At 50.8% G+C, this 26,707-nt stretch overlaps 7 protein-coding genes across 7 annotated transcripts; 4 read left to right on the top strand and 3 right to left on the bottom strand.

Annotated features, from left to right (window-relative positions):
• Positions 1-2,891: 2,891 nt before the first annotated feature.
• On the bottom strand, positions 2,892-3,699 carry LOC128076289 (feather keratin Cos1-1/Cos1-3/Cos2-1-like). The gene is made up of 2 exons (XM_052673728.1): positions 3,595-3,699; positions 2,892-3,212 (listed from the first exon to the last, which is right to left on the bottom strand). Exons 1-2 carry the CDS (start codon positions 3,697-3,699, stop codon positions 2,892-2,894), a joined length of 426 nt encoding a protein of 141 aa, XP_052529688.1.
• Positions 3,700-5,592: 1,893 nt separating this feature from the next.
• Positions 5,593-6,392, top strand: LOC128076288 (feather keratin Cos1-1/Cos1-3/Cos2-1-like). Its single transcript, XM_052673727.1, has 2 exons — positions 5,593-5,691; positions 6,072-6,392. The coding sequence occupies exons 1-2, from the start codon at positions 5,593-5,595 to the stop codon at positions 6,390-6,392; spliced, it is 420 nt and encodes a 139-aa protein (XP_052529687.1).
• A 4,746-nt stretch (positions 6,393-11,138) lies between these two features.
• On the bottom strand, positions 11,139-11,946 carry LOC128076293 (feather keratin Cos1-1/Cos1-3/Cos2-1-like). The gene is made up of 2 exons (XM_052673733.1): positions 11,848-11,946; positions 11,139-11,459 (listed from the first exon to the last, which is right to left on the bottom strand). The coding sequence occupies exons 1-2, from the start codon at positions 11,944-11,946 to the stop codon at positions 11,139-11,141; spliced, it is 420 nt and encodes a 139-aa protein (XP_052529693.1).
• Positions 11,947-13,839: 1,893 nt separating this feature from the next.
• LOC128076286 (feather keratin Cos1-1/Cos1-3/Cos2-1-like) lies at positions 13,840-14,639 on the top strand. Its single transcript, XM_052673725.1, has 2 exons — positions 13,840-13,938; positions 14,319-14,639. Exons 1-2 carry the CDS (start codon positions 13,840-13,842, stop codon positions 14,637-14,639), a joined length of 420 nt encoding a protein of 139 aa, XP_052529685.1.
• A 3,442-nt stretch (positions 14,640-18,081) lies between these two features.
• On the bottom strand, positions 18,082-18,885 carry LOC128076292 (feather keratin Cos1-1/Cos1-3/Cos2-1-like). The gene is made up of 2 exons (XM_052673732.1): positions 18,787-18,885; positions 18,082-18,402 (listed from the first exon to the last, which is right to left on the bottom strand). The coding sequence occupies exons 1-2, from the start codon at positions 18,883-18,885 to the stop codon at positions 18,082-18,084; spliced, it is 420 nt and encodes a 139-aa protein (XP_052529692.1).
• A 1,893-nt stretch (positions 18,886-20,778) lies between these two features.
• On the top strand, positions 20,779-21,578 carry LOC128076290 (feather keratin Cos1-1/Cos1-3/Cos2-1-like). Its single transcript, XM_052673729.1, has 2 exons — positions 20,779-20,877; positions 21,258-21,578. The coding sequence occupies exons 1-2, from the start codon at positions 20,779-20,781 to the stop codon at positions 21,576-21,578; spliced, it is 420 nt and encodes a 139-aa protein (XP_052529689.1).
• Positions 21,579-25,635: 4,057 nt separating this feature from the next.
• On the top strand, positions 25,636-26,490 carry LOC128076285 (feather keratin Cos2-3-like). The gene is made up of 2 exons (XM_052673724.1): positions 25,636-25,707; positions 26,164-26,490. Exons 1-2 carry the CDS (start codon positions 25,636-25,638, stop codon positions 26,488-26,490), a joined length of 399 nt encoding a protein of 132 aa, XP_052529684.1.
• Positions 26,491-26,707: the final 217 nt, after the last annotated feature.

Here is a 26,707-nt window from a genome sequence, read left to right as displayed (position 1 = left end):
TAGAGCCTGGAGCACCTCACGGGACCGGGCTTCTTGACCAATGAGAGCCGGTGTCCGGCCTGGCCTTCTGTTGGCCTCCTGGCTTGGTGCGCTGTAGCCCCTGTGTGGAGCCTTCAGCCAGGCCCCTCTTGGGCCTGGCCCTGGCCTGGGTGCCGGCTCCTGCTCTCACCCTGGCACCAAAACCTTCTACGTGTAAATAACCCACGTGCTGCTTGCTTCAGGGCAGTGTCCTGTAGCTGCTTCTGGGCTGGCGTCACCTGCATTCAAAACCGAGATCTGTTGTGATGCGTCTACAGAACCACATTTTCCCAGTTCCTCCTTCTCTTGATTATGTCAAAATCCTCCTAGTGAAGAAGTTAAGTTATTGATGTCGCCTCTCCTATTCCCTGTCTGCATCCCATGTTAATGGAGGTATTCTGGGAGGCTGTCCTTAGGGACACAGGAACTGAGCAGAGCAGGCAGTCCTTTCAGGACACCTTTCTGAGAGCAGAAGAGCTCTCCCTCCCAAAGGGACAGAAATGATGCAGGGAAGGACGGACACCAGTATGAGCAGCTGAGCAAGGACTGGATGGTCAAACTGGGGATACTGAGGAAAGGTATCGCCAGTGGAAGCTGGGATGAGTGGCCTAGGAAGTCTGCAGGCCTGCTGTCCAGATGTGCAGAGATGCAATCATGACTGCCGGGGCTCAGGTGGAGGTGAACTTGTTGAGAGGTGTGATAACTAAAACAATGAGATTCTAGAGGTTCCCTGGTCAGAAGACACAGCTGAAGTAGAACGTCCTACCTCAGATCAGTGAGCATGGTGACGAGTCTTCAACTGACATTGTTAAGGCAGCGATACTCAGCAAGTTCTTTGCCCTGGCCTTCCTTGGTAATCAGGCATCCCAGGTCTCTCACATCCTTGAACCTGTAGGCAGGGGTCGGGGGAGCAAAAACCCTCCGACTGTAGGAGCAGAGCACATTGGAGGCCACCTGATGAGACTGAAAGTGCACCACCCTCCAGGACTGGAGAAAGCAGCTTCTAGCTGTGACGTAGATGGTGTGGTTGATTGTACCCTCAGGAAATTTGCCAATTGGACTAAGGTGAATGGGGCATGTGATGGGACAGAGGTAATTGATGGCATCCTTAGGGACCAAGACAGGCATGAAAATCAGCCCATTTGAAATTCATGTAGGTCACGTGCAAGGTATATTGCACTTGGGTGATTGCAATGCCAGGTCTGTCCACAGTCTGAGAGAACACAGTGAGAGGAGGCCTGTGGAGAAGGACTGCCCATACTTGAAAATGACCTGTTAGCAGGATGGGGTATTATTGGAATCAGTATTTTTGTCTTATCAGGTACTCTACACTCTTTTGATTGCGTGGGGTATTTCTGGTCACTTGGTCACAGAAGGGAAGAACGAACGGTAACTGCCAGGAGACTTCATTCTTCCGCTTCTGCTGTCTGCTTGGTGGAGGAAAAGCAAAAACAGACTGGGAGTCACACAGCTGCGCGCTCTCCTATCACTGCTCCCTTGTTTTTCCAGGCTACAGCATTACAGGAAGGGCTTTGGTTTTGCAAACTCTCATTTTGTTGGATTTAATTGCAGTCGTACTGTATTCTATTGTATTGTCTCACCTTCTGATGTTATACTTAGAAAATTAACTTTATCGCATAGGTGTTTGCCACTGTTTTCCTCACCTGGGCCCATCACCCTGCGTTTTCTCTCCCTTCTTGCCCCCTTCCTGGGGCCTGGGTCCCTGGGTCTCTTCGTTTCCTTCTCATGGGTCTAGCCTGAAGCAGGCCACACAGTGACATTAATTATTCTAGCTGAAAGTTTGGTAAGAAGACCATTAAGGCAACCTTTCAAATGAAAACACTGTGGGAGTCTGGGATGCAATGCGCTGCTTTGTCTCTGCTCTCTCTCCCAACAGGTGCCCCTTCAGCCCGATGATTAGTCCTGCTGTAAGCGGGGCCTGTCATGCCAGCCCTGCGGCCAGACCCCTCTGTCCAGCAGCAGCAGTGAACCCTATGTCAGACAGTGCCAGGACTCCACCATCATCCCTGAGCCGTCTTCTGGGCTCGTGACCCTGCCCGAACCAATCCTCAAAGCACCCCTGTGGGATCTTCAACCTCCGCACCTGTTTAGAATCCCTCCGCCTGGTACCCCTGTGCTCTGGCTGAATACTCCATTCAGCGACTGTCCAGGACTTCCACGGAGCCTGGCCAGGCCATGTGGATAACGGGAGGTCTGCAAATGTACACAAAGGGACACACGCAGCAGAGCTGGGACAAGGCTGCTCTAGATGAGGCCTTCACTGAAGGCTGAATGTCTACACTTGCCTCCCCAACCCCCCACTTCCCCCCCTGCCACCCCACTAGTAGGGAAGATAGAGACTTGTGCTTCATCGTCTCAGAGCAAGAATTTTCTCATCTGGCCATAGGAGGCAGAAGAAGGACAAACCATACAGGGATGCAATGAAGGTTGCGGCAAATGTTTAATGAGCCTAAGGAGGGAATGGATGTGAGTTGAAGTGGAGATCCCAAGGGCAGAGAGCAGCAGAAGCAGACTGGAATCTGTTCCCCTTTTCCTATGGCAGAAGAGCCATGGGACAGCCACCTAAATGCCCCTCAGAGGAGAGAGGCCAGCAGGTCCCTGGGACCTTCCCAGAGAGTTCTGGGGAGAGCAACGGAGAACAAAGAGAAGGGTGAGAAAGAATGAGTGGAAGAGAATATTGGTAGACATGGGCCGTGTTGTCAGAGATGCCGGCCTGGCCCCTGCTGTCCTGAGAGAGCAAGCCAGACGTGGTCATCTACACTGAAAACAGTGGCAGAAAGTCAGTTCTCCTGTCCAGCACCGTGTCGTGAGACTGTGGGGGACCTTGACTGGGAGCAGTGCCCAGCACTGCTTCAGTTGCACCTTCTGCCACAGTAGCGGTTGGAAATGCAGGAGAGGTCAAAGCCCCCCGAGGTGATGGGCACGCCCTGACAGCTGAGGATGCTGCCAACAGCAGCGGAGGTGGAGGAGCCCACGGCGGTGTTCTGCGGGAAGGAGCTGAGGATGGGTCCGGGCAGGGTCACCACCACGGGAGAGGGCTCAATGACGATGGTGGAGTCCTGGCACTGCCTGACGCAGGGCTCATTGCAGCTGCTGGCCAGAGGAGTGGGGCCGCAGGGCCGGCATGGCACGCACGGGTCGCAGCAGGACATGTCTTTGGGTTGGCAGTGCACCTGTTGGGAGAGAGGACCGAGTGGAGAAAATAGAGAGTCAGGAGGAGGCTGCCATCCCACCAAGAGGGAATCATGCCCATGCAGTCCTGGGAGTTGGAAGCTGTGCACGGATGATCATCGGCTTCCTGGTCTGTTCCTGCCAGGTCCCAGAAAGAAGCACCCGGTGCCTATCAAGCTACTTCTTAGATCCTAGCCCAGAAGCCCCGCAGTGCAGTCCCAGCTACCGTCCAGGACCAACCTTCTGCCCACTTCCCTTTCCCATGACCAGCAGCTGCAAGCTTTGTCATGGTACAGAGCTGGTAGCACATGAGAGGTCTATAGACCTCAGGGCCTCCTGATGAAGAGAGAGAGAGAGAGAGAGAGAGACAGGAAGGGGGCTCACACTCGCCTGGTTCCCAGGAAGAAGGAGGCAATAGAAGCGAATGAGAGAGTAAGGAACTGGGCTGTCTTTTATAGTGGACCGAAGCTGACCCATATCCAGAGACATCAGAGACTTACAGTAGTGATTATTTTCTGACAAGCGCCTCTTGAATGCCAAGCATCCTAGCTAATGATATGGACAGTGTGCTGGCTTCCTGCGCAGCACTGCTGTGTTTCCAGCTTTGTGTAATTTCCATGCCACGCTGAAGGCATCTTTTGAGAGTAATGAGGGGAGGCCCAAGCATTCCCACACCACAGACACCAGGGTGGGAAACAGAGTGAATTCATGTGCTACAAGAGTCCAGCAAGTGGAAATGACGTCAGCCCGGGTCACTCCTCTGGGGCCTTTCTTAGGGGCCTTTCTTGCAGGAGGTGTACCATCTCCGGAGTGGGACCCGATTCCACTTGACACAAGTTTCTGGAAAATTCTGCCCTCCTGTTTTGTCTCCTCGTATTTTGCCATCCCGTCCGGTGCTGTCCCATCCTCTCCTGCACCATCTTGCTGCCCTCTGACCTTCTGCCTTTGCCTTGCAGGCACGTTGCAGGCAGGCAGCTGCTTTCTTCTCTGCTCGAGGAGTTTTGCAGCCACTCTGCAGCTAAGCTCACTCATGGCTGTAACCCAGCATGTGCTGCAGGTTGGGAAGAGCACAGACAGAACCCCGCTCATGCAGATTTGCCGTGCAGTCACACTGCGATCTACTTTTGTTTAGAAATCAAGCATAAAGGGCAGGAGACCAGCATGGACGAGCATGGCACTCACGGAGAAACTCCAGGGGAGGAAAAGTTGTCTTTACAATGTGCATCATGAGCCTGGTCACTTGGGAGGGATATAGTCAGACTGGTGTCTGAGTCTGTAAGGATGCAAGAAGGAAGGCTAAGGCCCAGAGAGAATTACATTTGGTGAGAGAGATCAAGGATAACGTGAAAGTCTTCTTGAAGTATGTCACGGGGACAAGCAAGACAAGAGAAAGTGTGGATCCCCTGCTTAATGTGGTGAGTGCCCTGGCCTTGTGGATGCTATGCCCAAGTAGTTGGAAGGAAAGAAGTTGATTGGAAGCAGTGAACACGGATTCACCAAAGGAGAAATCATGCTTGAGCAACCTCACAGGATTTTGTGATATCATCACCCACTGGGTGGATGAGGGGACAGCAGTGAACGATGTGTACCTTGACCCCAGCAAGGCAACAAACAGGTACTGTAGCACTGGACATTGCTACATGTTCAGCTCATCTGAAGATGATCTCTCGAGGTCCCCTCCAGTCCCTGCAAATCTGTGATTCTGTGATCCTGCTGGCTTCTGCTGGGCTTCTGCATGAACTCCCTCTGCCCTGATGCCTTGGATCAAGACCTACAGAGTGAGACATGGGAATAATCCTCTTAGTCCTGTGTGATTCTTCTTGAAATCAGCGGTTCCCCCACCTGGGAGGGTATATGATTTACCTGCTGTCTGTATGGCTCCCGTCATTTTTTTCTTATTAAAATAGCCCTCCTGTTGCAGCCTTTGCTCTTGAGACATTTTGAGGTCTGGAGAGGACTCTGCGCAACTTGGTGCCCCATTCCGTGATGAGTGAGACAAAAAGCAAGGAGACAAAACACAGCAGCAGAATTGGCCACACAGAGAAGGGGTCAAGACTCCACACTCACGAGCTGGTACAGCTCTTGCCAGAAGGGCCCCGAAGAAACCTTAAGGAGTGACCTAGGCTGACATCATCTGCCTTGGCTGGACTCTGGTAGCACACAAAATGAGTCTGTAGCTCTCACTGGTGTTTGTGGTGCGGAAATGCTTGGGCTTCCCTTCCTGCCTCCCAGAAGATGCCTTCAGTCAGGAAGTGACATGGCGTAAAGCCAGAAATGAAACCGAACTGCTCAGGAAGCCAGCAGACCACCCATATCATTATCTGGGATGATTTGCATTCTGGGCAAGAAAAGCGTGTCAGCAAATAATCACCACTATAAGCAATGCCTCTGGATATAGGTCATCTTAGGTCCGGTATAAAAGGGAGCCCAGCTCCTTGCCCTCTCATCCACCGTTCTTACCATCTTCTCCTTGGGAACCAGGTGAGTGTGAAGCTCCTCTCTGTCCTTCCGGCTCAACTAAAGGAGGTCTCAGCACAGTGAGTGTCTGAGAAGTTATCACCTTTGTGTCATGCCAAACGGTGGGACTTGTCACGGGGAAGAGAAGTGCAGATTTGTCCTGGACTCCGAGCCCGTGTGTAGGTAGCGTGGGGGCTCAAATTTGGGAACTAGCTGGATAGGCACGGGAGGGTATTTTGGGCCAGCAGCTAGCTGGATATTTGGAGTCCAAGAATCCTTTGACTTCGTCTTTGCATCCTTCAGCTGCCAAGAGTGTACGTGCTTTGATTTAGTTGTGGCCTGTTGGACCTCTGTTCCTCATGTATCCCCGTGTTCTGCTTCCTTCCTACTCTCACTCCCAACAGGTGCACCAGCAGTCCCAAGTCATGTCCTGCTGCGACCCATGTGTGCCATGCCGGCCCTGCGGCCCGACCCCTCTGGCCAGCAGCTGCAATGAGCCCTGTGTCAGGCAGTGCCAGAACTCCACCATCGTCATTGAGCCCTCTCCCGTGGTGGTGACCCTGCCCGGACCCATCCTCAGCTCCTTCCCGCAGAACACCGCCGTGGGCTCCTCCACCTCCGCTGCTGTTGGCAGCATCCTCAGCTGTCAGGGCGTGCCCATCACCTCGGGGGGCTTTGACCTCTCCTGCATTTCTAACCGCTACTGTGGCAGAAGGTGCAACTGAAGCAGTGCTGGGCACTGCTCCCAGTCAAGGTCCCCGTGGAAATCACAGCATGCCACTGGACAGGAGAACAAATGTGGTGCTGCTCTCTCTGCCCTGCAACACACACAGGACGGGGCCTGCTGGACTTCCCTGACCACATAGAGAAAGTCTACCCGTATTCTCTTTTGCTCTCTCTTCCTATCTACTATCTCGCTCTGTACCCTGAAAACCAGCCTAAAGAGACCTGACACCTCTCTTCATTGCTCGGCCAGTAAGTGTGGGCCTGGTGGCAACGCTGTCGTAGCACTGGGCAACAGGTTCATGCCCGTTGCTGCTGCTCCCCACACTTGCTGCCTGCGCTTGCAGTGACATCGTTTCCCTCCTCTGACTCATTAAACACTTGCTGCATCCTCTTCTGTGTCGTGCAGAGTTTCTGTTCTTGTCGTTTGCGCACAGATGTCCAAAGGAGAAAGCCACGGCTTGAGTGGGAATCACCGGTGGGAGGTTCCATCATTCTTCTAGATCTGGGCGGCCTGTCAGCGCACACTGCTGCAATTTCATCTTTCAGGCACCCTCTGTTGAAGCAGAGGAAGTCATCCGCGATTCCTATTTAGCCAATGGCTGTTAGCCGTTGCCTGGCTGTGTCTCTGCTTAGACCTATCCCTTAGAGCCTGGAGCACCTCACGGGACCGGGCTTCTTGACCAATGAGAGCCGGTGTCCGGCCTGGCCTTCTGTTGGCCTCCTGGCTTGGTGCGCTGTAGCCCCTGTGTGGAGCCTTCAGCCAGGCCCCTCTTGGGCCTGGCCCTGGCCTGGGTGCCGGCTCCTGCTCTCACCCTGGCACCAAAACCTTCTACGTGTAAATAACCCACGTGCTGCTTGCTTCAGGGCAGTGTCCTGTAGCTGCTTCTGGGCTGGCGTCACCTGCATTCAAAACCGAGATCTGTTGTGATGCGTCTACAGAACCACATTTTCCCAGTTCCTCCTTCTCTTGATTATGTCAAAATCCTCCTAGTGAAGAAGTTAAGTTATTGATGTCGCCTCTCCTATTCCCTGTCTGCATCCCATGTTAATGGAGGTATTCTGGGAGGCTGTCCTTAGGGACACAGGAACTGAGCAGAGCAGGCAGTCCTTTCAGGACACCTTTCTGAGAGCAGAAGAGCTCTCCCTCCCAAAGGGACAGAAATGATGCAGGGAAGGACGGACACCAGTATGAGCAGCTGAGCAAGGACTGGATGGTCAAACTGGGGATACTGAGGAAAGGTATCGCCAGTGGAAGCTGGGATGAGTGGCCTAGGAAGTCTGCAGGCCTGCTGTCCAGATGTGCAGAGATGCAATCATGACTGCCGGGGCTCAGGTGGAGGTGAACTTGTTGAGAGGTGTGATAACTAAAACAATGAGATTCTAGAGGTTCCCTGGTCAGAAGACACAGCTGAAGTAGAACGTCCTACCTCAGATCAGTGAGCATGGTGACGAGTCTTCAACTGACATTGTTAAGGCAGCGATACTCAGCAAGTTCTTTGCCCTGGCCTTCCTTGGTAATCAGGCATCCCAGGTCTCTCACATCCTTGAACCTGTAGGCAGGGGTCGGGGGAGCAAAAACCCTCCGACTGTAGGAGCAGAGCACATTGGAGGCCACCTGATGAGACTGAAAGTGCACCACCCTCCAGGACTGGAGAAAGCAGCTTCTAGCTGTGACGTAGATGGTGTGGTTGATTGTACCCTCAGGAAATTTGCCAATTGGACTAAGGTGAATGGGGCATGTGATGGGACAGAGGTAATTGATGGCATCCTTAGGGACCAAGACAGGCATGAAAATCAGCCCATTTGAAATTCATGTAGGTCACGTGCAAGGTATATTGCACTTGGGTGATTGCAATGCCAGGTCTGTCCACAGTCTGAGAGAACACAGTGAGAGGAGGCCTGTGGAGAAGGACTGCCCATACTTGAAAATGACCTGTTAGCAGGATGGGGTATTATTGGAATCAGTATTTTTGTCTTATCAGGTACTCTACACTCTTTTGATTGCGTGGGGTATTTCTGGTCACTTGGTCACAGAAGGGAAGAACGAACGGTAACTGCCAGGAGACTTCATTCTTCCGCTTCTGCTGTCTGCTTGGTGGAGGAAAAGCAAAAACAGACTGGGAGTCACACAGCTGCGCGCTCTCCTATCACTGCTCCCTTGTTTTTCCAGGCTACAGCATTACAGGAAGGGCTTTGGTTTTGCAAACTCTCATTTTGTTGGATTTAATTGCAGTCGTACTGTATTCTATTGTATTGTCTCACCTTCTGATGTTATACTTAGAAAATTAACTTTATCGCATAGGTGTTTGCCACTGTTTTCCTCACCTGGGCCCATCACCCTGCGTTTTCTCTCCCTTCTTGCCCCCTTCCTGGGGCCTGGGTCCCTGGGTCTCTTCGTTTCCTTCTCATGGGTCTAGCCTGAAGCAGGCCACACAGTGACATTAATTATTCTAGCTGAAAGTTTGGTAAGAAGACCATTAAGGCAACCTTTCAAATGAAAACACTGTGGGAGTCTGGGATGCAATGCGCTGCTTTGTCTCTGCTCTCTCTCCCAACAGGTGCCCCTTCAGCCCGATGATTAGTCCTGCTGTAAGCGGGGCCTGTCATGCCAGCCCTGCGGCCAGACCCCTCTGTCCAGCAGCAGCAGTGAACCCTATGTCAGACAGTGCCAGGACTCCACCATCATCCCTGAGCCGTCTTCTGGGCTCGTGACCCTGCCCGAACCAATCCTCAAAGCACCCCTGTGGGATCTTCAACCTCCGCACCTGTTTAGAATCCCTCCGCCTGGTACCCCTGTGCTCTGGCTGAATACTCCATTCAGCGACTGTCCAGGACTTCCACGGAGCCTGGCCAGGCCATGTGGATAACGGGAGGTCTGCAAATGTACACAAAGGGACACACGCAGCAGAGCTGGGACAAGGCTGCTCTAGATGAGGCCTTCACTGAAGGCTGAATGTCTACACTTGCCTCCCCAACCCCCCACTTCCCCCCCTGCCACCCCACTAGTAGGGAAGATAGAGACTTGTGCTTCATCGTCTCAGAGCAAGAATTTTCTCATCTGGCCATAGGAGGCAGAAGAAGGACAAACCATACAGGGATGCAATGAAGGTTGCGGCAAATGTTTAATGAGCCTAAGGAGGGAATGGATGTGAGTTGAAGTGGAGATCCCAAGGGCAGAGAGCAGCAGAAGCAGACTGGAATCTGTTCCCCTTTTCCTATGGCAGAAGAGCCATGGGACAGCCACCTAAATGCCCCTCAGAGGAGAGAGGCCAGCAGGTCCCTGGGACCTTCCCAGAGAGTTCTGGGGAGAGCAACGGAGAACAAAGAGAAGGGTGAGAAAGAATGAGTGGAAGAGAATATTGGTAGACATGGGCCGTGTTGTCAGAGATGCCGGCCTGGCCCCTGCTGTCCTGAGAGAGCAAGCCAGACGTGGTCATCTACACTGAAAACAGTGGCAGAAAGTCAGTTCTCCTGTCCAGCACCGTGTCGTGAGACTGTGGGGGACCTTGACTGGGAGCAGTGCCCAGCACTGCTTCAGTTGCACCTTCTGCCACAGTAGCGGTTGGAAATGCAGGAGAGGTCAAAGCCCCCCGAGGTGATGGGCACGCCCTGACAGCTGAGGATGATGCCAACAGCAGCACTGTTTTCCTCACCTGGGCCCATCACCCTGCGTTTTCTCTCCCTTCTTGCCCCCTTCCTGGGGCCAGGGTGCCTGGGGTCTCTTCACTTCCTTCTCATGGATCCAGCCTATTTCTTTCTTCCTCTTCCTTTTGAAGTTTTCCTCATCCTTTTAGAGTCATCGGCTTCAAATTTTTGTGGATTCTAGCATCCAGAACAATTTGAACATTATCAAGAGAAGAAATTACACTCAAGAGTAAGTCTGCCAATCCGTGTCAGACATCGGTTTCCGATGTCAGTTTCTTCTATCTGGGAAGCATCTATCAATTATTGCTTCAATAAAGGCAGCAGATGTGTTACGTCAGAGTTGAGGTAAGAAGTGGGACAAGGGCTCAAGCCCAGGCAAGACCTGTCAGTTGCCTGTCTGAAAACTCCATCCAGCATCTGTCCAGGACTTCCACGGAGCCTGGCCAGGCCATGTGGACAAGAGGAGTCCTGCAAATTTACAGGCACACATGCAGCAAGCCTGCTCTAGATGTGGCCTTCAATGAAGGCTGAATTTCTACAGTTGCCTCCCCATCCCCCCAATTCCCCCACCCGCCACCCCACTAGTAGGGAAGTTACAGACTGGGGCTTCATCGTTTCAGAGCAAGAATTTTCTCATCTGGCCATAGTAGGCAGAAGAAGGACAAACCATACAGGGATGCAATGAAGGTTGCAGCAAATGTTTAATAAGTCTAGGGAGGGAAATGATGTCAGCCAAAGTGCAGATCCCAAAGGCAGGGAGCAGCAGAAGCAGACAAGAATCTGTTCCCCTTTTCCCATGGCAGAAATGCCACGGGACAACCACCTAAATGCCCCTCAGAGGAGAGAGGCTAGCAGGTCCCTGGGAACTTCCCAGAGAGTTTTGGGGAGATAACAGACAACAAAGAAAAGAGAGAAAAGTGAGTGGAAGGGAATACAGTTAGACATTGGCCATGTAGATAGAGAAGCCAGGTGAGGCCCTCCTGTCTGTCATGACAGGGTGGTCATCTACTCTGAAAACAGCAGCACAAAGTCAGTTCTCCTGTCCAGCACCGTGTCGTGAGATTGTGGGGGACCTTGACTGGGAGCAGTGCCCAGCATCTCTAGTAGCACCTTCTGCCACAGTAGCGGTTGGAAATGCAGGAGAGGTCAAAGCTCCCCGAGGTGATGGGCACGCCCTGACAGCTGAGGATGCTGCCAACAGCAGCGGAGGTGGAGGAGCCCACGGCGGTGTTCTGCGGGAAGGAGCTGAGGATGGGTCCGGGCAGGGTCACCACCACGGGAGAGGGCTCAATGACGATGGTGGAGTCCTGGCACTGCCTGACACAGGGCTCATTGCAGCTGCTGGCCAGAGGAGTGGGGCCGCAGGGCCGGCATGGCACGCACGGGTCGCAGCAGGACATGTCTTTGGGTTGGCAGTGCACCTGTTGGGAGAGAGGACCGAGTGGAGAAAATAGAGAGTCAGGAGGAGGCTGCCATCCCACCAAGAGGGAATCATGCCCATGCAGTCCTGGGAGTTGGAAGCTGTGCACGGATGATCATCGGCTTCCTGGTCTGTTCCTGCCAGGTCCCAGAAAGAAGCACCCGGTGCCTATCAAGCTACTTCTTAGATCCTAGCCCAGAAGCCCCGCAGTGCAGTCCCAGCTACCGTCCAGGACCAACCTTCTGCCCACTTCCCTTTCCCACGACCAGCAGCTGCAAGCTTTGTCATGGTACAGAGCTGGTAGCACATGAGAGGTCTATAGACCTCAGGGCCTCCTGATGAAGAGAGAGAGAGAGAGAGAGAGAGACAGGAAGGGGGCTCACACTCGCCTGGTTCCCAGGAAGAAGGAGGCAAGAGAAGCGAATGAGAGAGTAAGGAGCTGGGCTGTCTTTTATAGTGGACCGAAGCTGACCCATATCCAGAGACATCAGAGACTTACAGTAGTGATTATTTTCTGACAAGCGCCTCTTGAATGCCAAGCATCCTAGCTAATGATATGGACAGTGTGCTGGCTTCCTGCGCAGCACTGCTGTGTTTCCAGCTTTGTGTAATTTCCATGCCACGCTGAAGGCATCTTTTGAGAGTAATGAGGGGAGGCCCAAGCATTTCCACACCACAGACACCAGGGTGGGAAACAGAGTGAATTCATGTGCTACAAGAGTCCAGCAAGTGGAAATGAAGTCAGCCTGGGTCACTCCTCTGGGGCCTTTCTTAGGGGCCTTTCTTGCAGGAGGTGTACCATTTCCGGAGTGGGACCCGATTCCACTTGACACAAGTTTCTGGAAAATTCTGCCCTCCTGTTTTGTCTCCTCGTATTTTGCCATCCCTTCCGGTGCTGTCCCATCCTCTCCTGCACCATCTTGCTGCCCTCTGACCTTCTGCCTTTGCCTTGCAGGCACGTTGCAGGCAGGCAGCTGCTTTCTTCTCTGCTCGAGGAGTTTTGCAGCCACTCTGCAGCTAAGCTCACTCATGGCTGTAACCCAGCATGTGCTGCAGGTTGGGAAGAGCACAGACAGAACCCCGCTCATGCAGATTTGCCGTGCAGTCACACTGCGATCTACTTTTGTTTAGAAATCAAGCATAAAGGGCAGGAGACCAGCATGGACGAGCATGGCACTCACGGAGAAACTCCAGGGGAGGAAAAGTTGTCTTTACAATGTGCATCATGAGCCTGGTCACTTGGGAGGGATATAGTCAGACTGGTGTCTGAGTCTGTAAGGATGCAAGAAGGAAGGCTAAGGCCCAGAGAGAATTACATTTGGTGAGAGAGATCAAGGATAACGTGAAAGTCTTCTTGAAGTATGTCACGGGGACAAGCGAGACAAGAGAAAGTGTGGATCCCCTGCTTAATGTGGTGAGTGCCCTGGCCTTGTGGATGCTATGCCCAAGTAGTTGGAAGGAAAGAAGTTGATTGGAAGCAGTGAACACGGATTCACCAAAGGAGAAATCATGCTTGAGCAACCTCACAGGATTTTGTGATATCATCACCCACTGGGTGGATGAGGGGACAGCAGTGAACGATGTGTACCTTGACCCCAGCAAGGCAACAAACAGGTACTGTAGCATTGGACACTGCTACATGTTCAGCTCACCTGAAGATGATCTCTCGAGGTCCCTTCCAATCCCTGCAAATCTGTGATTCTGTGATCCTGCTGGCTTCTGCTGGGCTTCTGCATGAACTCCCTCATCCCTGATGCCTTGGATCAAGACCTACAGAGTGAGACATGGGAATAATCCTCTTAGTCCTGTGTGATTCTTCCTGAAATCAGCGGTTCCCCCACCTGGGAGGGTATATGATTTACCTGCTGTCTGTATGGCTCCCGTCATTTTTTTCTTATTAAAATAGCCCTCCTGTTGCAGCCTTTGCTCTTGAGACATTTTGAGGTCTGGAGAGGACTCTGCGCAACTTGGTGCCCCATTCCGTGATGAGTGAGACAAAAAGCAAGGAGACAAAACACAGCAGCAGAATTGGCCACACAGAGAAGGGGTCAAGACTCCACACTCACGAGCTGGTACAGCTCTTGCCAGAAGGGCCCCGAAGAAACCTTAAGGAGTGACCTAGGCTGACATCATCTGCCTTGGCTGGACTCTGGTAGCACACAAAATGAGTCTGTAGCTCTCACTGGTGTTTGTGGTGCGGAAATGCTTGGGCTTCCCTTCCTGCCTCCCAGAAGATGCCTTCAGTCAGGAAGTGACATGGCGTAAAGCCAGAAATGAAACCGAACTGCTCAGGAAGCCAGCAGACCACCCATATCATTATCTGGGATGATTTGCATTCTGGGCAAGAAAAGCGTGTCAGCAAATAATCACCACTATAAGCAATGCCTCTGGATATAGGTCATCTTAGGTCCGGTATAAAAGGGAGCCCAGCTCCTTGCTCTCTCATCCACCGCTCTTACCATCTTCTCCTTGGGAACCAGGTGAGTGTGAAGCTCCTCTCTGTCCTTCCGGCTCAACTAAAGGAGGTCTCAGCACAGTGAGTGTCTGAGAAGTTATCACCTTTGTGTCATGCCAAACGGTGGGACTTGTCACGGGGAAGAGAAGTGCAGATTTGTCCTGGACTCCGAGCCCGTGTGTAGGTAGCGTGGGGGCTCAAATTTGGGAACTAGCTGGATAGGCACGGGAGGGTATTTTGGGCCAGCAGCTAGCTGGATATTTGGAGTCCAAGAATCCTTTGACTTCGTCTTTGCATCCTTCAGCTGCCAAGAGTGTACGTGCTTTGATTTAGTTGTGGCCTGTTGGACCTCTGTTCCTCATGTATCCCCGTGTTCTGCTTCCTTCCTACTCTCACTCCCAACAGGTGCACCAGCAGTCCCAAGTCATGTCCTGCTGCGACCCATGTGTGCCATGCCGGCCCTGCGGCCCGACCCCTCTGGCCAGCAGCTGCAATGAGCCCTGTGTCAGGCAGTGCCAGAACTCCACCATCGTCATTGAGCCCTCTCCCGTGGTGGTGACCCTGCCCGGACCCATCCTCAGCTCCTTCCCGCAGAACACCGCCGTGGGCTCCTCCACCTCTGCTGCTGTTGGCAGCATCCTCAGCTGTCAGGGCGTGCCCATCTCCTCGGGGGGCTTTGACCTCTCCTGCATTTCTAACCGCTACTGTGGCAGAAGGTGCAACTGAAGGTGCTGGGCACTGCTCCCAGTCAAGGTCCCCGTGGAAATCACAGCGTGCCACTGGACAGGAGAACAAATGTGGTGCTGCTCTCTCTGCCCTGCAACACACACAGGACGGGGCCTGCTGGACATCCCTGACCGCATAGAGAAAGTCTACCCGTATTCTCTTTTGCTCTCTCTTCCTATCTAGTATCTCGCTTGTCTGTTTGCCTCAGACATCTCTGTCTGTACCCTGAAAACCAGCCTAAAGAGACCTGACGCCTCTCTTCATTGCTCGGCCAGTAAGTGTGGGCCTGGTGGCAACGCTGTCGTAGCACTGGGCAACAGGTTCATGCCCGTTGCTGCTGCTCCCCACACTTGCTGCCTGCGCTTGCAGTGACATCGTTTCCCTCCTCTGACTCATTAAACACTTGCTGCATCCTCTTCTGTGTCGTGCAGAGTTTCTGTTCTTGTCGTTTGCGCACAGATGTCCAAAGGAGAAAGCCACGGCTTGAGTGGGAATCACCGGTGGGAGGTTCCATCATTCTTCTAGATCTGGGCGGCCTGTCAGCGCACACTGCTGCAATTTCATCTTTCAGGCACCCTCTGTTGAAGCAGAGGAAGTCATCCGCGATTCCTATTTAGCCAATGGCTGTTAGCCGTTGCCTGGCTGTGTCTCTGCTTAGACCTATCCCTTAGAGCCTGGAGCACCTCACGGGACCGGGCTTCTTGACCAATGAGAGCCGGTGTCCGGCCTGGCCTTCTGTTGGCCTCCTGGCTTGGTGCGCTGTAGCCCCTGTGTGGAGCCTTCAGCCAGGCCCCTCTTGGGCCTGGCCCTGGCCTGGGTGCCGGCTCCTGCTCTCACCCTGGCACCAAAACCTTCTACGTGTAAATAACCCACGTGCTGCTTGCTTCAGGGCAGTGTCCTGTAGCTGCTTCTGGGCTGGCGTCACCTGCATTCAAAACCGAGATCTGTTGTGATGCGTCTACAGAACCACATTTTCCCAGTTCCTCCTTCTCTTGATTATGTCAAAATCCTCCTAGTGAAGAAGTTAAGTTATTGATGTCACCTCTCCTATTCCCTGTCTGCATCCCATGTTAATGGAGGTATTCTGGGATGCTGTCCTTAGGGACACAGGAACTGAGCAGAGCAGGCAGTCCTTTCAGGACACCTTTCTGAGAGCAGAAGAGCTCTCCCTCCCAAAGGGACAGAAATGATGCAGGGAAGGACGGACACCAGTATGAGCAGCTGAGCAAGGACTGGATGGTCAAACTGGGGATACTGAGGAAAGGTATAGCCAGTGGAAGCTGGGATGAGTGGCCTAGGAAGTCTGCAGGCCTGCTGTCCAGATGTGCAGAGATGCAATCATGACTGCCGGGGCTCAGGTGGAGGTGAACTTGTTGAGAGGTGTGATAACTAAAACAATGAGATTCTAGAGGTTCCCTGGTCAGAAGACACAGCTGAAGTAGAACGTCCTACCTCAGATCAGTGAGCATGGTGACGAGTCTTCAACTGACATTGTTAAGGCAGCGATACTCAGCAAGTTCTTTGCCCTGGCCTTCCTTGGTAATCAGGCATCCCAGGTCTCTCACATCCTTGAACCTGTAGGCAGGGGTCAGGGGAGCAAAAACCCTCCGACTGTAGGAGCAGAGCACATTGGAGGCCACCTGATGAGACTGAAAGTGCACCACCCTCCAGGACTGGAGAAAGCAGCTTCTAGCTGTGACGTAGATGGTGTGGTTGATTGTACCCTCAGGAAATTTGCCAATTGGACTAAGGTGAATGGGGCATGTGATGGGACAGAGGTAATTGATGGCATCCTTAGGGACCAAGACAGGCATGAAAATCAGCCAATTTGAAATTCATGTCGGTCACGTGCAAGGTATATTGCACTTGGGTGATTGCAATGCCAGGTCTGTCCACAGTCTGAGAGAACACAGTGAGAGGAGGCCTGCGGAGAAGGACTGCCCATACTTGAAAATGACCTGTTAGCAGGATGGGGTATTATTGGAATCAGTATTTTTGTCTTATCAGGTACTCTACACTCTTTGGATTGCGTGGGGTATTTCTGGTCACTTGGTCACAGAAGGGAAGAACGAACTGTAACTGCCAGGAGACTTCATTCTTCCGCTTCTGCTGTCTGCTTGGTGGAGGAAAAGCAAAAACAGACTGGGAGTCACACAGCTGCGCGCTCTCCTATCACTGCTCCCTTGTTTTTCCAGGCTACAGCATTACAGGAAGGGCTTTGGTTTTGCAAACTCTCATTTTGTTGGATTTAATTGCAGTCGTACTGTATTCTATTGTATTGTCTCACCTTCTGATGTTATACTTAGAAAATTAACTTTATCGCATAGGGGTTTGCCACTGTTTTCCTCACCTGGGCCCATCACCCTGCGTTTTCTCTCCCTTCTTGCCCCCTTCCTGGGGCCAGGGTGCCTGGGGTCTCTTCACTTCCTTCTCATGGATCCAGCCTATTTCTTTCTTCCTCTTCCTTTTGGAGTTTTCCTCATCCTTTTAGAGTCATCGGCTTCAAATTTTTGTGGATTCTAGCATCCAGAACAATTTGAACATTATCAAGAGAAGAAATTACACTCAAGAGTAAGTCTGCCAATCCGTGTCAGACATCGGTTTCCGATGTCAGTTTCTTCTATCTGGGAAGCATCTATCAATTATTGCTTCAATAAAGGCAGCAGATGTGTTACGTCAGAGTTGAGGTAAGAAGTGGGACAAGGGCTCAAGCCCAGGCAAGACCTGTCAGTTGCCTGTCTGAAAACTCCATCCAGCATCTGTCCAGGACTTCCACGGAGCCTGGCCAGGCCATGTGGACAAGAGGAGTCCTGCAAATTTACAGGCACACATGCAGCAAGCCTGCTCTAGATGTGGCCTTCACTGAAGGCTGAATGTCTACAGTTGCCTCCCCATCCCCCCACTTCCCCCACCCGCCACCCCACTAGTAGGGAAGTTACAGACTGGGGCTTCATCGTTTCAGAGCAAGAATTTTCTCATCTGGCCATAGTAGGCAGAAGAAGGACAAACCATACAGGGATGCAATGAAGGTTGCAGCAAATGTTTAATAAGTCTAGGGAGGGAAATGATGTCAGCCAAAGTGCAGATCCCAAAGGCAGGGAGCAGCAGAAGCAGACAAGAATCTGTTCCCCTTTTCCCATGGCAGAAATGCCACGGGACAACCACCTAAATGCCCCTCAGAGGAGAGAGGCTAGCAGGTCCCTGGGAACTTCCCAGAGAGTTTTGGGGAGATAACAGACAACAAAGAAAAGAGAGAAAAGTGAGTGGAAGGGAATACAGTTAGACATTGGCCATGTAGATAGAGAAGCCAGGTGAGGCCCTCCTGTCTGTCATGACAGGGTGGTCATCTACTCTGAAAACAGCAGCACAAAGTCAGTTCTCCTGTCCAGCACCGTGTCGTGAGATTGTGGGGGACCTTGACTGGGAGCAGTGCCCAGCATCTCTAGTAGCACCTTCTGCCACAGTAGCGGTTGGAAATGCAGGAGAGGTCAAAGCCCCCCGAGGTGATGGGCACGCCCTGACAGCTGAGGATGCTGCCAACAGCAGCGGAGGTGGAGGAGCCCACGGCGGTGTTCTGCGGGAAGGAGCTGAGGATGGGTCCGGGCAGGGTCACCACCACGGGAGAGGGCTCAATGACGATGGTGGAGTCCTGGCACTGCCTGACACAGGGCTCATTGCAGCTGCTGGCCAGAGGAGTGGGGCCACAGGGCCGGCATGGCACGCACGGGTCGCAGCAGGACATGTCTTTGGGTTGGCAGTGCACCTGTTGGGAGAGAGGACCGAGTGGAGAAAATAGAGAGTCAGGAGGAGGCTGCCATCCCACCAAGAGGGAATCATGCCCATGCAGTCCTGGGAGTTGGAAGCTGTGCACGGATGATCATCGGCTTCCTGGTCTGTTCCTGCCAGGTCCCAGAAAGAAGCACCCGGTGCCTATCAAGCTACTTCTTAGATCCTAGCCCAGAAGCCCCGCAGTGCAGTCCCAGCTACCGTCCAGGACCAACCTTCTGCCCACTTCCCTTTCCCACGACCAGCAGCTGCAAGCTTTGTCATGGTACAGAGCTGGTAGCACATGAGAGGTCTATAGACCTCAGGGCCTCCTGATGAAGAGAGAGAGAGATAGAGAGACAGGAAGGGGGCTCACACTCGCCTGGTTCCCAGGAAGAAGGAGGCAAGAGAAGCGAATGAGAGAGTAAGGAGCTGGGCTGTCTTTTATAGTGGACCGAAGCTGACCCATATCCAGAGACATCAGAGACTTACAGTAGTGATTATTTTCTGACAAGCGCCTCTTGAATGCCAAGCATCCTAGCTAATGATATGGACAGTGTGCTGGCTTCCTGCGCAGCACTGCTGTGTTTCCAGCTTTGTGTAATTTCCATGCCACGCTGAAGGCATCTTTTGAGAGTAATGAGGGGAGGCCCAAGCATTCCCACACCACAGACACCAGGGTGGGAAACAGAGTGAATTCATGTGCTACAAGAGTCCAGCAAGTGGAAATGAAGTCAGCCTGGGTCACTCCTCTGGGGCCTTTCTTAGGGGCCTTTCTTGCAGGAGGTGTACCATCTCCGGAGTGGGACCCGATTCCACTTGACACAAGTTTCTGGAAAATTCTGCCCTCCTGGTTTGTCTCCTCGTATTTTGCCATCCCGTCCGGTGCTGTCCCATCCTCTCCTGCATCATCTTGCTGCCCTCTGACCTTCTGCCTTTGCCTTGCAGGCACGTTGCAGGCAGGCAGCTGCTTTCTTCTCTGCTCGAGGAGTTTTGCAGCCACTCTGCAGCTAAGCTCACTCATGGCTGTAACCCAGCATGTGCTGCAGGTTGGGAAGAGCACAGACAGAACCCCGCTCATGCAGATTTGCCGTGCAGTCACACTGCGATCTACTTTTGTTTAGAAATCAAGCATAAAGGGCAGGAGACCAGCATGGACGAGCATGGCACTCACGGAGAAACTCCAGGGGAGGAAAAGTTGTCTTTACAATGTGCATCATGAGCCTGATCACTTGGGAGGGATATAGTCAGACTGGTGTCTGAGTCTGTAAGGATGCAAGAAGGAAGGCTAAGGCCCAGAGAGAATTACATTTGGTGAGAGAGATCAAGGACAACGTGAAAGTCTTCTTTAAGTATGTCACGGGGACAAGCGAGACAAGAGAAAGTGTGGATCCCCTGCTTAATGTGGTGAGTGCCCTGGCCTTGTGGATGCTATGCCCAAGTAGTTGGAAGGAAAGAAGTTGATTGGAAGCAGTGAACACGGATTCACCAAAGGAGAAATCATGCTTGAGCAACCTCACAGGATTTTGTGATATCATCACCCACTGGGTGGATGAGGGGACAGCAGTGAACGATGTGTACCTTGACCCCAGCAAGGCAACAAACAGGTACTGTAGCATTGGACACTGCTACATGTTCAGCTCACCTGAAGATGATCTCTCGAGGTCCCTTCCAATCCCTGCAAATCTGTGATTCTGTGATCCTGCTGGCTTCTGCTGGGCTTCTGCATGAACTCCCTCATCCCTGATGCCTTGGATCAAGACCTACAGAGTGAGACATGGGAATAATCCTCTTAGTCCTGTGTGATTCTTCCTGAAATCAGCGGTTCCCCCACCTGGGAGGGTATATGATTTACCTGCTGTCTGTATGGCTCCCGTCATTTTTTTCTTATTAAAATAGCCCTCCTGTTGCAGCCTTTGCTCTTGAGACATTTTGAGGTCTGGAGAGGACTCTGCGCAACTTGGTGCCCCATTCCGTGATGAGTGAGACAAAAAGCAAGGAGACAAAACACAGCAGTAGAATTGGCCACACAGAGAAGGGGTCAAGACTCCACACTCACGAGCTGGTACAGCTCTTGCCAGAAGGGCCCCGAAGAAACCTTAAGGAGTGACCTAGGCTGACATCATCTGCCTTGGCTGGACTCTGGTAGCACACAAAATGAGTCTGTAGCTCTCACTGGTGTTTGTGGTGCGGAAATGCTTGGGCTTCCCTTCCTGCCTCCCAGAAGATGCCTTCAGTCAGGAAGTGACATGGCGTAAAGCCAGAAATGAAACCGAACTGCTCAGGAAGCCAGCAGACCACCCATATCATTATCTGGGATGATTTGCATTCTGGGCAAGAAAAGCGTGTCAGCAAATAATCACCACTATAAGCAATGCCTCTGGATATAGGTCATCTTAGGTCCAGTATAAAAGGGAGCCCAGCTCCTTGCTCTCTCATCCACCGCTCTTACCATCTTCTCCTTGGGAACCAGGTGAGTGTGAAGCTCCTCTCTGTCCTTCCGGCTCAACTAAAGGAGGTCTCAGCACAGTGAGTGTCTGAGAAGTTATCACCTTTGTGTCATGCCAAACGGTGGGACTTGTCACGGGGAAGAGAAGTGCAGATTTGTCCTGGACTCCGAGCCCGTGTGTAGGTAGCGTGGGGGCTCAAATTTGGGAACTAGCTGGATAGGCACGGGAGGGTATTTTGGGCCAGCAGCTAGCTGGATATTTGGAGTCCAAGAATCCTTTGACTTCGTCTTTGCATCCTTCAGCTGCCAAGAGTGTACGTGCTTTGATTTAGTTGTGGCCTGTTGGACCTCTGTTCCTCATGTATCCCCGTGTTCTGTTTCCTTCCTGCTCTCACTCCCAACAGGTGCACCAGCAGTCCCAAGTCATGTCCTGCTGCGACCCATGTGTGCCATGCCGGCCCTGCGGCCCGACCCCTCTGGCCAGCAGCTGCAATGAGCCCTGTGTCAGGCAGTGCCAGAACTCCACGATCGTCATCCAGCCCTCTCCCGTGGTGGTGACCCTGCCCGGACCCATCCTCAGCTCCTTCCCGCAGAACACCGCCGTGGGCTCCTCCACCTCCGCTGCTGTTGGCAGCATCCTCAGCTGTCAGGGCGTGCCCATCTCCTCGGGGGGCTTTGACCTCTCCTGCATTTCTAACCGCTACTGTGGCAGAAGGTGCAACTGAAGGTGCTGGGCACTGCTCCCAGTCAAGGTCCCCGTGGAAATCACAGCGTGCCACTGGACAGGAGAACAAATGTGGTGCTGCTCTCTCTGCCCTGCAACACACACAGGACGGGGCCTGCTGGACTTCCCTGACCGCATAGAGAAAGTCTACCCGTATTCTCTTTTGCTCTCTCTTCCTATCTAGTATCTCGCTTGTCTGTTTGCCTCAGACATCTCTGTCTGTACCCTGAAAACCAGCCTAAAGAGACCTGACACCTCTCTTCATTTCTCGGCCAGTAAGTGTGGGCCTGGTGGCAACGCTGTCGTAGTACTGGGCAACAGGTTCATGCCCGTTGCTGCTGCTCACCACACTTGCTGCCTGAGCTTGCAGTTACATCGTTTCCCTCCTCTGACTCATTAAACACTTGCTGCATCCTCTTCTGTGTCGTGCTGTGTTTCTGTTCTTGTCGTTTGTGCACTGATGTGCAAAGGGGAAAGCCTTGGCCACATCTGAAGTGATCTGTCTTGGACTGGGGCCCCATAAAAGGAAGCATGTGGCACTGCCTGTGTGGGTCTAGTGGAGGGCCATGAATATAGAGGGCTGCAGCACCTCTTCTATGAAATAAATTAACAGATTTACCTTCTTTCTGTTGGAGAAGAGAAAGTTCTGCGGAAACCTCTTTATAGCTAGAAGAGTACTCTAGGAGAATTTAGAAGCAGATAGGGGACCCACTTATACACTCTGATCGTGGTAGGACAGTGGCATTGGCTTTTATCTAGAAGAGTGGAAATCTAGGTTAGATGTTAAGATGTAATTATTTACTCATAGTATGTTGAGGACCTGGACCATGTTGCCCCGAGAAGTGGATTGCCCTAGTCTGGAAGCACCCATGGCCAAGCTGGAGCCTGAACTAGTTGTTGGGAACCTTGACAATGTCTAAAGGGCTTGGAACAAGCTGGTCCTCTCCAACGTCTTTGATTATAAGGTATATATAAAGTCCCCTCCAACGTCTTTGATTGTATGATTGTCTCTGCTGTTACATATATGTCAAAGTCCTTTGCTTCTGTTCTCAAATTTAACTACTCCTGATGCCATCTAAAGTGATCTTAGTTATGACTATGATATTGAAGAATATAAAAACTGCACTGATGCGGGTATTCTTTGCTCATAATTTGATGCTACTTAAAGACAATGGAGATTATGAAGAGTATGAAATTCTCAAATAGAGGATATGAAACTTCCAAAGCTGTAAAACTGATATTTCTAAAGCCAATAATTTAATATTTTTGCCTGGCTGAGAAAGTTTTTTTTAAGGTTGAAGCTCCTTACTTTAAGTTCCACATGTCCAGCTTAACTGAGAAAACCAACCTTACTGAATGTTTCTCCTCAAAGACCCCAGATGGCCATAAATAAGAGATTACAGGGACAGTCAGACTGAATTTCCAAGTTCTTACTCCTGTCAGGAAGGTATCATAAGCTGGACTCCAGCATGCACCAAAGAATTTTTCTGGGGACTCTACTTGCTATTCTTTGGCAAGTGGGTAGTAGCTGCTTGATATTCAATGGGGATACATTGTAGTTCTGAACATTGTAATTAATGGTGGCCAATGTATACTCAAGGAAAATGGCTAGTAAGATGATACTCTAAATTATAGTGCAATTTTGTAATCCATGTTATTTTGTAGAAGGACCGGCAATGAACTTTTTAAGTCCTTCCACGAAGTTGTCTGCATAGTCCTACTCATAGCTTCAGCCTAATAGCCCAGGAACTGGTTAACTGGGACAAATCACCTGATGTGAAGTTACATCATTACCATGATGATTTAAGGTTAATCTCAGCATCTTTATCTGCAATAGAATACACTATAGACTCTCGCTCTTCTTATTCACAGGAGAAAGGCTGAGGTATCAAACCTCAAAAGGTACAAGCACCTGGATTATCTGCAACATTTTTGAGTGTTGTATGATTGGATAAGTCAAAAGTCCTACCCAATGTGGTTATTGACAAGATACAAGCATTTCCTATGACAAATATATTAAAACATCTACAATTTTTTTATGTATATTTGGATGCTGATGGTCATTAATACCACATTTAGCAGAGATTTTAAGGCTCTTATACCAATTTGTTACAGAAGGCCTAGTGTGGGACTGGGGCCAATGACAGCATGATGACTTTGAGCAGGTGAAGCTAACAGTAAAACAGGTACAGACATTGGGCATATTTTACCCCACTCCTCCTGCTGAGTTAGATACACATGTGATTCATGTGGGACTTGGGTGGCAATTGTGGCAACAACAGAGCTCTATTCATGCACCAATATGGTTTTGGTCCCAGATCTGGCACAGAGCAGGAAAACAATACAGCATGATAGGGAGAGAGACAATATCCCCATATTCTGAATTACAAGCAGTGGAGATAATAACACAGACAACTGAAGTTACAGTAAAAAAAAAAACAAAAAACAAAAAACAAAAAAAAACACTGCTTAAATAAAGTATGTGAAAGACATGACATGTATTCCTAAGAGGGAAGTAGGCCAATCTCAAAAAGTAGCATGCTGTGTTACATATTTGAATCAACATAGTTCTTTGTCCTCTTCTCCATAATAAGAAGAATTACAGAAAATATTAGGTTCAGTAATTTATCACAGCCATTTGCCAGAATGTACTCCAGTTACATCACCAGGAGGAAATCCTGTATGAGAAGGCAAATACCCCATTCCAGTGGGTGCATGGTATACTGACAAAGCTAGCAAAGGAAACCCACACCTGAAGCATGTAGTTGCATAACCAACAATTTACTGAAGCAATCAGGTTTGAAATAGGAAATGGGCAAAGTAGCTGGTGGGCTGTTACAATCATCAGGCAATGGAGAAGCAGATGCAACCACACCCAGTGTCCAAAAATAACAGCCCCCTTTCCAGAGGACATAGTCTATTACAATGAAAAAAACATCAACAGTAGAGGCTCTTTGCCCCAGTCTGAGGGGGCAAAATACACCTTGACATATATTGACGCTGTAAGTGGAGTTCTACAGGCTTATCTAGTGCCACAAGCTGATCAAACCAACAATACAGCATTGTATGTCACTCCCCATGGAAAGTGATCAAGAAGCACAACTTAATGTGAGTTTTGTACAGAAAAGGGCCAAAGATAATAACACGGAATGACAGTTCCACCTACCATACAATCTCACTGGAGCAGGTCTTTCAGAACATTATAATAACATATTGAAACAGTGCTTCAGGGTGATAGTCTATGAAGGGGTGGACAACATGACTACATGAGGTAGTAAGAGACATAAATGAAAGACCTTGAGATGCCTGAGCCAGTGATTTATATGTGCTACTCACCATCTGGGCTTCTCTACTAGGTCACAGACAAGGGGGACAGAAAAACATGTAAAGTTGCACACTGGTATCATGAATATCTTTCTGCCCCCTGTGCCGGTTAGGCTTGTAACCAAGTAACCACATGGGACAGTGGCTCTACTTGGTACAATAACAGCCAAAATACTTTGGCATCCTTGCTCCCTGGGGGAGACATTATAGGAAAGAGAGGTTTTGTAACCTCTTGGGTGATCAGTAACTTGTTCACTAAAATACTTGACACACCGATTTTTATTGTACAAGGAAGTCTTTAATGGAATAGGACTGTAAGCAAAAATGGATAGCCAACTTTCGATGAAATGACTGCCAAAATAACATCTTACTGGCCTGCCACCATCAATATCTGCTGGGAGAAAACCACAGAGTGGACACTTTACTGGCCAGCCTTCCCCAGAAATGTGAGTCTCTTTTAAACAAATGAATATTAACTTACTTCCATGTATGTTCTTAGAGATAAGTAAAGCATTAGCAGTAGTGCTGGCTCTTTTGCATTACAACCTTTAATCCCAGCACAGCAAAGAAGCCTTCATTAGGTAATGGGCATGGCATAAATCTGGAAATGAAAAGGTAGAAAGGAAACCAAACCATGGCCCATATCATTAGCAGAGATGACTTGCATTAAAGATGAGCTTGTCAGAAGATTAATATCTATATCAGTGGTGCATCTGGGCCTGCAGCAATGAGGGATGAGTATAAAAGGTAGTCCAATTCCCAGCTCTCCCATCCATCTATCTTGCCTCCTTCTCACTGGGAACCAGGTAAGTGTAAAGCCCTTTCTCCTCCACATGCAAAGCAAGACTTTGCCCGAATGCGCATTTTATTCAATAGTGACTCCTTGCTGGGAACCAGGTAAGGTGAAACCCTTTCTTCTCCTCTTGCAAAGTGAGATTTTGCCTCAATGGGCATCTTATTCAATAGTGAGTTTGCCCTATGCTGGGGATTGGAGCTCCGTGCTATCGGGAGAGAATGGAGGGGATAAGGTCTGCTCAGAGAATCTGGGACACGACTTAAATGACCTGTGATTTATCCTTTCAAAGAGGGACTCTTTGGATCAGGCTGTTCTCCGCAGGGCTCTGACATGACAAAGGGATATGACCTCCTGTCAGAGCCTCCATCTGTGTTCTTAATAGTTGCCTTGGCTTCTTTGTGAGAAGCTATTCAGGTTACCTCTCACACAGCCAAATGCTCTCCTTCCTCTTAACCCTCTTTCCTAGGTGCATCTCCAGTCTCAAGTCATGTCCTGCTACTCCCAGTGTGTGCCATGCCGGCCCTGCGGCCCAACTCCTCTGGCCAGCAGCTGCAATGAGCCCTGTGTCAGGCAGTGCCAGAGCTCCAATGTTGTCATCGAGCCCTCTCCCGTGGTGGTGACCCTGCCCGGACCCATCCTCAGCTCCTTCCCACAGAACACCGTTGTGGGCTCCTCCACCTCTGCTGCTGTTGGCAGCATCCTCAGCTCTGAGGGCGTGCCCATCTCCTCTGGGAGCCTTAACCTCTCCAACTTTGGCAGCCGCTACTGTGGCAGAAGGTGCCCCCCTTGCTAAAGATGCTGACCATATTTCTGGAGAAGTTCTTCCAGAAACTACAAACATGGTGTTGGATCAAGAAGAAAACTTCAAGCCACTGCTTTCAGAATACCTGACCATCCTCAGCTAATCTAGCAAGTGCTGGCAGGAAGGGGAAGCCTGGTCTTTCTGAAAACCTCTGTCATGTCTTTTCCATTTTTCTACATATCTCTCTCTAAATTTTCTTTTTTTCTCT

The sequence above is a fragment of the Tympanuchus pallidicinctus genome, unplaced genomic scaffold (genome assembly GCF_026119805.1).
Source record: "Tympanuchus pallidicinctus isolate F22 unplaced genomic scaffold, pur_lepc_1.0 scaffold139, whole genome shotgun sequence".
Taxonomy (NCBI): Eukaryota; Metazoa; Chordata; class Aves; order Galliformes; family Phasianidae; genus Tympanuchus; species Tympanuchus pallidicinctus.
This window is presented reverse-complemented; position numbering and strand designations above follow the sequence as displayed.